General features: G+C 45.3%; 1 protein-coding gene across 1 annotated transcript; it reads left to right on the forward strand.

The window, feature by feature from the left end:
• Positions 1-1,087: 1,087 nt before the first annotated feature.
• LOC308081399 (piggyBac transposable element-derived protein 4-like) lies at positions 1,088-10,832 on the forward strand (the record flags this gene model as incomplete). Its single annotated transcript, XM_080457772.1, has 5 exons — positions 1,088-1,391; positions 2,047-2,115; positions 2,644-2,709; positions 2,838-4,255; positions 10,755-10,832. The coding sequence occupies 5 exons, from the start codon at positions 1,088-1,090 to the stop codon at positions 10,830-10,832; spliced, it is 1,935 nt and encodes a 644-aa protein (XP_080313898.1).
• Positions 10,833-12,101: the final 1,269 nt, after the last annotated feature.

Here is a 12,101-nt window from a genome sequence, read left to right on the forward strand (position 1 = left end):
TTTCAGTTCATTCAACTTCCTCTTGTGGGTTGGCTACTGAGAAGCGTCCTAGCAAGACCAGACAGAATGGGTTTCATTTGGTGCCGGCCTGCGTGCACATACTGGTTCTTATCAGTGTGACGTCGTCTGTTAACTCATTCACTGCCTAGAACGACTAAAACGACTTTTGGCCCATAAGCCCCGACTGCCTAGAACGACTAAAACGACTAAACCTTTTTTTGTGAATATGCTATATGGGACCCTCCCCCAACTCCTGACTGAGTTTGGCGGTCCTGTGAAAAAATCAGAGCGAGAAATCAAAACAAAGGCTTCATCAAAGGAAAGCCAAAATCACCACATCAACCACAATAGAGCTAATATTCCTAAACATGTAGGTTGACCGTCAGGTGACCCTAAACGTGCACGATCAAAACAAATGCAGATCTGAGGAAAGCCGTCAACCACGTGATCAAACAACAGCTGTTCAGGGCTACCCGACCTCACCCCATGTAAACAATGGCGCTATTTCTCACCAATTTCAATAGTGTGGTCCTCTCTGGACTCTCTGTGAACCAAAACAAGCGATCCGATCACAGAAAAACAATGATAAACAACGCCGATCAAAGGACACCAATCAAAACAGAAGCTTTGGGTATAAAAGCAGGCCGGGAACATTACCTGGTATCGCATTTTGAGAGATCAACCTAAGCAAACAGTCGCAGAAAGTCGTCCAGTTGAGAAAGTCGTCCAGTTATCCAGTTGAGTTGAGAAAGAGGTGAGGTGAGGTGAGGAGAGTTGAGTTGTTGTTTTGTCAGTAAGTATAGTCTTTAGTAAGTATAGTAGATAGCAGCAGTATAGTCAGTAGTATAGTATTTTTGTTGGTCAGTAAGTATTGTATAGTCATTCATAGTCATAGATAGCAGCAGTAGTCAGTAGTGGATCTACGGTAGATCCACTCCCAGGATCCAGCCTCAGGGGTCTTGGCCCCCCCCTGATCGACCCCCACCCTCGTCGTTCCGCCGTCGGTCCTAGGTCCAGACCCAGCGGCGCGCGCGGTCGTCGTCGGAGTCGTCCAACACCTGGACCAGGGCAACAACGAGTTGACGAGATGTTTTGCCGTGTCGAGGCGCTCCGGCCGGAGACGGAGTCTGATTTGTCCGACTCGGATGGGGAGGACACAGATGGTGAGGACACGGCACGGATCGACCCAGCATCACCAGGTCCTCGTCGCAGTACCAGAGCTGTAACCCGTCGGGAGGTCGTGGAGAGCCCATACAACTCAGTGTCCGGCCTCAGTGGGCTGTCTGCAGACGGCGCTTCGTCAGAGTGTGGTGGTCTTGACGATTTAGACTGGACCCCCATGAGGCCGGAGGAAACCGACAGCATTGAGCAGACATCCGGAGTTATTCCTGGTTAGTACATTTTATATTTATACTGTAAGTCGCTCTGGATAAGTCTCTGCTAAATGCCTAATTGTAAATCGATTGTGTTTTTTTTTTGTACATCTCGTGTGACTAAATCACATACTAGCCCTCAGTCATGGAGCAACTTGTTCCTTATTTTTGAATGGTCTCTATTTACAACCCATACATCTACATAAACGTTCAGATTTCAAATATAAAGTGCTTACCCCACGTCCACGGATGTAACAAGTTAAAACGCCCGGGTCTAAGTACCCGTATCTTCCGTATTGATCAATAAAAGCATTTAAATCCGATCGGTGGTCATTTTCTCCATATGCGTTCAACTACGCGACCCTACCGGTTGGAAGGTGTATTGTACTTGTTATAACTCTGTGAGAAAATGGCCGCCGATCAGATTAAAAATGCTTTCTAATGAACAATACGGAAGATACGGATACTTAGACCCAGGCGTTCTAACTTGTTATATCTGTGGCCGTGGGGTCAGCACTTTATATTTGAAATTTAAACGTTTATGTAGATGTTTGGGTTGTAAATGGAGACCATTCAAAAAACAGGAAAAGGTTGCTTCATGACGCTTGAGCGTCAGGTGAACTATGGCTACACATCACATACCAAACTATTTTGTTGTGATTTTTTTTTTTAGACTTTGAGTCAGATGGTGAGGAACAGGCAATGGCTGGTGTCCCCATGTTACCAGATGAAGACAGTGGAGGTAAGCTTCTTATTTTTGTCTGCTTTGTTTTTTCATTTGCTAAACACAACTAAGACTGTCTCAGTCTTCTCTAATTCAAGCTTGGTGTGTAAAAATAATTGCTTTGCTTTTGTTTACCATATTTACCATAAATATGGTATTTATTATTACAACTCTGAGAGTGCAAATTGTCTGTGGCAGATTTGTGATTATTTACTATGACTATGTACATTGAGTTAGGTGTCACTTTTCATTACAAATGGAACCAATAATTGCTTTGCTTTTGTTTACACTATGTGTACAAATGGACCCTAGGTCCATTTGTTGTAATAAAAAATACCATATATAGTGTAAACAAAAGCAAAGCAATTATTGATTCCATTTGTAATGAAAAGTGACACCTAACCTAACGAAATGTACATAGTCATAGTAAATAATCACAAATCTGCCACAGACAATGCCAAGTTTAGCCACAGACACATTTGTCTGTGTACGGACACATTGATGACCCCTGATCATAACTATTTGATATTTTACTCTGATATTTAGATGCTGAGATGACGAGTGAGGAGGAACTCTTATCTCCTAATGTTGGCACTGGCAGAACCAGTAAAGGTAAGAACAAAGTTTATTTTTCATCAAACTCACACACAAAAACAAAACAAAAAATCATTGTATTGTAAATGTATTTTATATGCATACATAATTATGTGTTTCTAATTATGTATTTCTATAATTTACAGGACGTGCACGTGGCAAGCCCAAGCCTCCTGTCTGGTATGCCATGGAGGATAGGTCTTGGATCCCCGAAGACATCCCCTTCACAGCCAGTCCCGGTCCCATGAACAGTGCTGCAGCGCTAGACTCTGATCAACCTGTAGATTTCTTCCAGCTCTTCATGACTGATGAACTGCTAACGGCTATCGTGGCACAAACAAACGTGTACGCGCTGGCGTGCATTGCGAAGGTCGACCTGCCACAGTCAAGGGTAAATGCCTGGCAAGCGCTCACTGTTGAGGAACTCAAGATTTTCCTGGGTCTCTTGTTCACTACTGGGCTGGTGAAAAAGCCAGAACTGTTACTGTACTGGGCTCAGGATGAGCTGATTTCTACACCATATTTCAGCAAGACAATGGCTCGAAATAGATTTCAGCTCATCCTGAGGTTCCTTCACTTCAGTGACAGTGTCGATACTGGCCGTGACAGAATGCACAAGGTACGGCCAGTTCTCGATTATCTGGTGCAGAAGTTCCAGGAACTGTACCAGCCAGATCAAAACATTTCGATAGACGAGGGCACGCTCCTTTGGAGAGGAAGACTGAACTTCAAAGTCTACAATCCAATGAAGCCTATCAGATATGGGATAAAGTCTTATATTTTATGTGACTCAAAAACCGGCTACTGTCACAACCTCAGGCCATACTGCGGAACACATGTGAGCCTTGCAGACACAATTGTCTCTCTTCTTGGTGGTCTAGAAGGGAAAGGTTACCGGCTATACATGGACAATTTCTATAATAGTGTGACCATGTGTGGTCTGCTCCTGAAGAAGAAGACCCATGTCTGTGGAACACTGCGCCTCAACAGGGGCGCACCACAAGAGATCCAGGACTCTTCCACGGCCAGACTGGCTGTAGGGGACAGACTGGTACGTCACACAGACCAGGTGATGGTGATGGCCTTTCGGGACAATAACATCGTAAGAATGGTCTCCACGTTCCATCCGGACACGATGGGAGAGGTAAAGGTGTGGCGGAAACGGAGACGCATGGTGCCCGCTGCCCTTGTGACCAGAGGCAAGCCTACCTGCATTATCGACTACAACAACAACATGAACGGCGTGGACAAGCTGGACCAGGCCCTCTCTTATTACCCTTTCACCAGGAAGAACTCCAAGTGGACCAACAAGTTCATCTTTTATTTATTTGAAATTTGTATGGCCAATGCATTTGTGTTGTACAAAAAGAAAAACCCTCAGGGCAGATGCAAAACCAGCATGGAGTTCACCATGAGTGTGGCGAGGGCGTGGACCGGCCAGAGACGGGTTCCACAGCGTCGGATAGCTCCTAGGCTGACTGACCCCCAGAGCAGGCTCAATGCCAACGTCCCACCGGTGCCAACAGCACACAAGCTGACATATCTTCCCTCCACCCCCAGGAAAGTACGCCCTACGAGAAAATGCAGGGTTCATCAGCGATCAGGCGAACGCCGTGAGTCACGGTGGTGGTGTCCTCCTTGCGGCGTCACATTGTGCAAAAGAAACTGCTTTGCAAAGTACCACAATGATCTGCACTATGCCTACACAATGTGAAATGTCTTCTTTGTTTTTTTTTGTTTTTTCTATGGGAAACACTCCCATGTATTGAATAAATATGCCACGTTTTTCGGCTGACTCAAATGTCTGTTTCTAAAGTGTAGTTGCTTATTTGGGCTTGTTTCTAAAGTGTAGTTGCTTATTTGGGCTTGTTATTTGGTCTAGGTGTGTACAAATGGAACCAAATGGACCCTTACTGGTCAGTTGATGTTTCTTGTCATTGCTACCTGTATACAGTATGTGACTGAAAGTAACTGTGTGTCCAGGATCTCACACACAAACAGTCTAGGTGTGTACAAATGGAATCCAAATGGACCCTTACTGGTCCATTTGGTTTCATTTGTACATGCTCAGAAAATCCACTGTCTATCCTACCCACACACACACACACACACACACACACAGAAGATGGGATTGCAAATGCATTTTTGTGGCAGAGGCAGAGAAGGAAAACCTGATTCAAATGTCTGTTTCTAAAGTGTATTTGCTTATTTGGGCTTGTTATTTGGTCTAGGTGTGTACAAATGGAACCAAATGGACCCTTACTGGTCAGTTGATGTTTCTTGTCATTGCTACCTGTATACAGTATGTGACTGAAAGTAACTGTGTCCAGGATCTCACACACAAACAGTCTAGGTGTGTACAGGTCCATTTGGTTTCATTTGTACATGCTCAGAAAATCCACTGTCTATCCTACCCCCACACACACACACACACACACACACACACACACACACACACACACACACACACAGAAGATGGGATTGCAAATTTGTCTGTTTCTAAAGTGTATTTGCTTATTTGGGCTCGTTTCTAAAGTGTAGTTGCTTATTTGGGCTTGTTTCTAAAGTGTACTTGGTTATTTAGGCTTGTTTCTAAAGTGTAGTTGCTTATTTGGGCTTGTTTCACAGTGTGGTTGTGGTTGTGGTTGTGGTTGTGAGTAGTTGCTTTTTTACCCTGGAGACTATTTCAGTCACTGTTATGTAGTTACTTTTTTTGCCCACTTGATGTCACTGTAGATGGCCTACCTAAAGAGGTGATTATTTATTTTTGTCATGTGTTTCCTGACTTTAGATATGTCTCTGGTGTGTCACTGAGGCGAAAAATAAATGGATCAAAAGAGTTTTCTCTTTTTTTTTTGAAAAACTTTTAGAAAAAGCTGTTTATCTCAGAATTCTTCTCTCAGAGGGTGTTTTTCACTGAGAACAAGCTTTACTCAACTGCCGATAAGTAAAGAACGGAGGATGGGATTGCAATTATTTGTTTTTTCTTCTGTGGAAAGTAGAGGGTCTCCTCTTTCTTTTGAGCTATTGTGTGACATTGTAGTCACAGCACAAAATATTCTGTGGATAATCAAAGATTGGCAAAAATGGTCAAAATGTCTGGCAGTGGCTAAACGCAGCCACAGAAAATGCTGGCAGTGAATGAGTTAAGGGGTCTGTATAAATGATGACTGCCAAATTAAGTCTGGTATACAGTAGCAATCCCAAATAATTCCTCTCACAACCTCGCTGTCACTGGTGAGTGATGGGGAACTTATAATATTTATGAGGTATGATATATGCTACTGTATTGAAAACAACATGATGGATCATCACAGATATATATAATATATCACATTGTAATAAAATACAATATTTTGAAACTTGACTTACAGAGGTAGAGCGAGACAATGCTGAGGAGAACTACAACAGCACAAAGCAATCCAACGCCGACTCCAACCCGCCTGTGCCGTCTTAAGTCTGAAGGACACACACACACACACACACACAGTCACACACACAGGCACACGCACGCACGCACGCACGCACGCACACACACACACACACACACACACACACACACACACACACACACACACACACACACACACATACATTAATAAGATGCTAGAGTGAGATCAGTTAGAATCTTTGAATCTCCTGTTCTCTTGTTTAAAAAGTTGTAAAAAGTCATTGTGATTTGTATTTTTAGTAATATCTCTTACCAGACTGCAGTATCTTCTGTAGATCTTTCTCCTTCGTGGTCTTGGTCTGGAGATCTTCATATATTGCATCATCTACGTTTTGGAGATCAATGTCAGATTGCCCAGCCACAGCCATTGCTGGTTAGGGTAATCACCAGGCTGATTAATAGGCAGCTGTACGCGGCCGCTAGTTAGTTGGCGTTTGCCGGTCTGCCTGGTCGCCCGGTAGTGTGTGGGACTGTGTCTGTTAACTGTGTTTTTATGTGTGAGCTTAGCGAAACATAATGTTATCTTAACTCTGCAGTTGCTCACTGCTCCCCCCTCCCCGACCTGTTCTCCTTGTAAATGGAGGAGTGTGGCGTGCTGTCCAGTCTGTGCCACTTTATCTATTTATAGAGGTAAAGGCAGTCGCGCTGCGCACATTGTATTTTTTGTCTTAAGTCATTGACCAGTTTATTAATGATGTCCTTTGGTTTTGTTAGGAGAAGCTCCGTTTTACCACGGTTCTCCGTTTACTACTCACTATGGGATATCAGCGCCCTCAGGCGATGACACAGAGCAACACACACGCTCCCGACGCCAATACTGATTGGCTAAGGGTATGTCACGAGTCCGGAAGACCCGGGAGTATAAAGCTCCCTCGTGACGTAGGCTCTTCCTCTTTTCTCCACTCTGCATGCGAATGCGCAGAAATTCACACACAAGAAAGCAAGGAAATTTTCAACTATAACCCAAAGCGGGAATAAGGATTATATCCCCACGGGAAAATCCTTGCAAATAAGTTTTCTCCCGGAACTTATTATTAAGTATTTATTTATTTATTTACCTATCCTCTCAGTTTTCCTTAATTCTTGGTCTGTTCTGGAAAAGCCGGTTAGCTGAAAAAGCCGGTTAGCTGCTAACACCGGTTAGCAGCTACTAGCTCATTCATTCATTCAGTGGCTAGGCTAATACTAGCAGCTACTAGGCTACGCTACTGGCTAGGCTTTAGCCTGTTGTTTTCCCAGACCGAGGACCAAGATGGAACCACCAAGGAGTTGCGGGTTCGCGGAATGCGACCCCCTCATCGCCGCAGACGACCCCCACCGCGTCTTCATCCACTGCTTGGGGGTCGATCACGCGTTTCTGCGCCAGGACCCACCCGGGTGAGACAGATGCGTGCCCTAACTGCACGAGGTTAACCGTTTCTCAACTTGACGCTCGGCTCGTCAGGGCTAGGACCCTGGTCGGCTGGACTAGACGAGATAACGGTGAGACCTCCACCGCCACCGGACCGGGGACCCCAGTCGGGCAGCACGAGCGGCCCCCCGGCTCATGGGACCCCCACCGGTGCCGATGCCAAGACTAGAGCGTCAAGCGTCCACGACGCTGACGCCACCTCCCGCCGCTGCTGCTGCGATGGGGGCTTGTCCCCACCGCAGCATGATAGCAGCGGCCCTCCCTCCCCCCCCTGCCAGCGAGGAGTCGATGGCTCTTCACGATGACGACATGGCGGAGGACGGGGAAGATTTCCTGGAGCTCCCGTCGTACCAGGACACCCAGGAGGTGTCCACGACGAGCCCCGGACGGGGAGAACCTCCCGCAGCCACCGAGGAAGAGATCCTCGAACCTGTGGCGGCTGGTTGCAACGAATGGCTAGCCTCACTAAGCAACAGGTTGTTAGCAGCGCTGTTCTAGCTTAGCTTGCTAGGACAACACCAGCTCGTTAGCCTCTTCAGAGCCGGCGTCTGTACCACGAAGAACGAGGCTACAATCGGGTGCTTTGAGACACATAAAGGGTTTTCATAAGAGTATGTTGAACTGTTTATGCTGTTTCCGTGTTTTATTCTGTTCCATTAAAATTTCCCAAAATACACAAGCACACTTCCAGCCCCGGTCAGGAGGTCACGACGCTAGGGGTCCCTGGGGGTCCCCGGGCGTTGATGCCCTCCTCTATAAGCCCATTGTGCCTATCAGGCCTGCTTTCACAGCATGATAGACAATAATGGGATACTTCTCTGCCTGTTTTCAACAACTGTCGGGGTGCATCGATGCATAGGGATCACTAGGTGGTCCCCGTGTTGATAACCACCCCTTATAAGCCCAAAGCGCTTGGAAAGTCCCTTGGTGACTTTCCAAACGCTGCTGGGATGAATACTGTGCACGCTATGAACAAGACAAAGGTAATAAACCCATTGCTAATTCTTTACGCCAGTGTACATGGGTCACGCCAGAATTTTCCAATTCTACCATCCATCCGGCAGAGGGCGCCAGAGGCCCACTGTGGGAAGGAAGGTTTGCAAGATGGCGGCGCGGGTCGAAGGTCACCCCAATATTTACAACCTGCCAAGCACCGTGTCACGCCAGCCTCTGGAGGGCGACAGAGTGCTTCCTTCGGTGGAGGTGGCTCCGTCGCTTCCTTTAGCCAGGCCAAGAAGCCTAGACAAGATGGCGACGGACTTTGTAAACACCAAGGGAGCAGCGTGGAATGCTTCCGTACTCAGTCACGTGACCCCCACGCTTGCACGGGCCCTGTGGGTTAGGTGCCGACGTCACCTGTTTCCATGGAAACGGATGTCAACGTCTCTTCACTCCTGGTGAGTTAACCGTGACTATTACTAGCTATGGTATGCTAGGTTAGCATAGCCTCCAGTCAGACTGCTGTTGTTTCACTTAGTGGCTGACTAGCCTCACTAACATCGACACAGTTAAAGAGCAGTGTTGTTTTGGTGCAGTGCTTAGACAGTCCCCTAAAACAACACGTGGTGACCATAGCTCTCCTTCGTTCTTGGTTAGCCAAACAACTACAGGTAGCAGCTAAAGGCTAAAGGCGACCTGTAGCTAGGCTAGACTAGACCAGGCTAAGCTTACAGGCTAAGCTAGTTAGCCCTTTGTCTACACTACCACGATGGAGGCTCAGGTTCACTGGGTGCCTTGAGACAAACATAAAGGGTTTTCATAAGAGTATGTTAAACTGTTTATGTTGTTTTACACTGTCTTTGTGCTTTATTTTGTTCCTTTGAAAATGTCTTAAAATACACAAGCACGTAATCCAGCCCCGGTCAGGAGGTCACGACGCTAGGGGTCCCAGGGGGTCCCTGGGCGTCGATGGCCTCCTCTATGAGCCCTTTGTGCCTGACAGGCCTGTTTCACAGCATGGCAGACACTAACGGTCTCTAATGGACGCCACAGTACGAGTCCGCTGGACCGCGTGGCGACGTCATCGGTCCCCGTGGAAATGTGCACGTTGCCCACGGGACTGATAACAGCAGCGCCTCCTCCCGACTCGCTCGCTCGGTGAGCAGCTTTTGGGAGGGTTGCAATCCGAATCTGTTTTTATCCCAGTACATCAGCATTGCACTGTGTTTTACTGGTTAAGCTCAGTACGGCAGTGACACACTGTGGTTGTACTGGCCAGGCTCCCCTGAACAACAACAACACATTGTGGTTGAACTGGTGTGTTTTCCACATGCCTTGTGTAGCGGTCCCCTCGATCGTCACGTGGTTGAGGGGAGGGCTTTTGAGTTCTTTTAAATAAATTAACTTAACTCTGATTAACTCAGTATTAATTATCTTGGATCTCTTATATAATAATAAATGCAAAAGCAGTTTTTAAAGTCACAACGTTATCAATTTACCTTTTCATGCAGTTTTTAACCCAAAGTATATAAAATAAGCCTTGCTTAGCCTCAAATATAACTACTTGGGACATGTAACCAAATGGACCCTCTATCTAAAAGGTACAATGAATGAATTCACACAACCAAGTAGTTAGAAAAATAGAATCTCAATTATTTAGTTGTTTGTGCAATGATTGGTGCAAAATAGAAAATAGAATGGACATATAAATGTAAAACAACAAATGTTCAAGTGCTCTTTTCAACAATAATGCAGGTTCAAAACCTTAATAGACAAATAGCCCTCTTCTTTCAGGAATATAAATCACCACAATACTGTTAATGCAAAATACCCAAATAATAATAATATACCTTCTCACAGATATTATTCAAAAGTGTAACCCCTTTCTTTCAAACACCAAGTCACTTAATGACACTATTATAATTTGTGGGCCCACACACACACACTCACACACAACCTTAAAGCCGGCAAAACTATACTAGTTATCTCAAAACTCTTTAAGTTGCAGGCCTGGTCGTTGCTTGGGTGCGTTGTGGCCTCAAATCACATTGGCCCCTTCACTCCTTGGTGAGCAGAAATAAAAGAGTGATACCTTAAAGTTCCTTGTTACTCCAACAGTCACTCACTGGTGCAGGTTAGTAGCAGACTAGCATGTAGTGCAGTCCAGACACAGTCTTCTCATCCCACGTTGCCAGAGAACTATTGGTGAAGCCCTGGTTGCTGAAACTCTAATTGGATTGTCCTCTTTGTGTCCTCCAGTAGAGAACAACAGACTCTCACATCAACAGCCCAACTGTGGAAGTTAAGCTGGGCCTAGAAACGACTGTTCACTTGCTATGAACTGACTCTAGACTCACTCTGAGCTTGTTAGCATTGGCGTTAGCATTTAGCACAACCTAAAACAACAGTCTCTGAATTTCGTGTAGAAAGTCTTCTTGTTGTAACAAACGTGCCGTTTGTCCTCATATACTGACTGTTGTACAAACACTCATGTAGGACACAAATTACACGCAGGTCTGTGCACTGCAAACTTATAATATCATACAGAATGTCTCTGAATGAAACCACTCGGTTACGTTAGATTCCCTCTCTTTCTTCATGTCTCCCCCTCTCTTTCGTCCGGGCAGCAACACACTCTACTAGCTACGTTCCCCACAGGAATGTTAACCCCATAAATGCTGGTCAGAATAAACAAGAAAACATTACTTTAAACAAAACAAAACAAAACTCCTAATGAATTAGTCATGAGTTATACATTACGTTTTTAAACAAAAACACATACCTTTTTAAAGGCTTTTAACACTTTTTAAACAAACCATTCATTAAATGATTTTAATACTATTTAAAGTATAGCTTATTTTATAGCTGGGTTACACCCTCCCCCTTCTAAAAGCTTTGATGTCCTCATCAAACCAAATAAACATAACCTGTCAAAAGTTACGAGTAGTGAGGGTGCATGTACTAACTGAACTTAACTTTGGCCTATTGTAATGATCACACCTCTATGAACTATTGTGATAGGCTGATCTCTTGCTTTACCAGGCTCATCATAAGTTAACCTAATGACTGGTTTCACGCTTCTCTTTGGGCGGTTTTCAGGTTTGTTTGTCAAATTAGACATGTCTGTCTGATTGTCGTGGTGAGGGTTATTAGACTCAGGATCACTCTCTTCTTCAGAATCACATTCTTCCTCAGGAACGGCATCTTGAGCTATATCCACTTCGCCCACGCTGTGGTTCTCCTCTTCTGAACTCTCATCCTCTGATAAGCCATCTTCAACAGGATTTCCATCTGACTGTTGAGAATCACTGTCATCTTGGACGAGGGTTGACGGTCTGGCAGTATCTTTCTCCCTTTGCAGGATTTCCTTCAGGTAAGTACCGTACGGTTTCTGAGGTAGGTAGTGTTCCTCTTCGGAAGATGAATCTGTCAGCTCCTGTAACTCTTGCAGAGCTTCCCGTGCTTCAGGTAATACTTTCTTTGTTCTCTTTTGCGTTTCAGCTCGTGTTCTTGGTTTGACAGGTGAGTTTTCCTCCTTACTCACAGTCGGCATTCTCACTAGTTCTCCAATCGGCAGGAGATGATCGCGATGAAGGGTTTTTACTCCTC

Source organism: Gymnoscopelus braueri, assembly GCF_963280865.1.
Source record: "Gymnoscopelus braueri genome assembly, contig: SCAFFOLD_35, whole genome shotgun sequence".
Lineage (NCBI taxonomy): Eukaryota > Metazoa > Chordata > Actinopteri > Myctophiformes > Myctophidae > Gymnoscopelus > Gymnoscopelus braueri.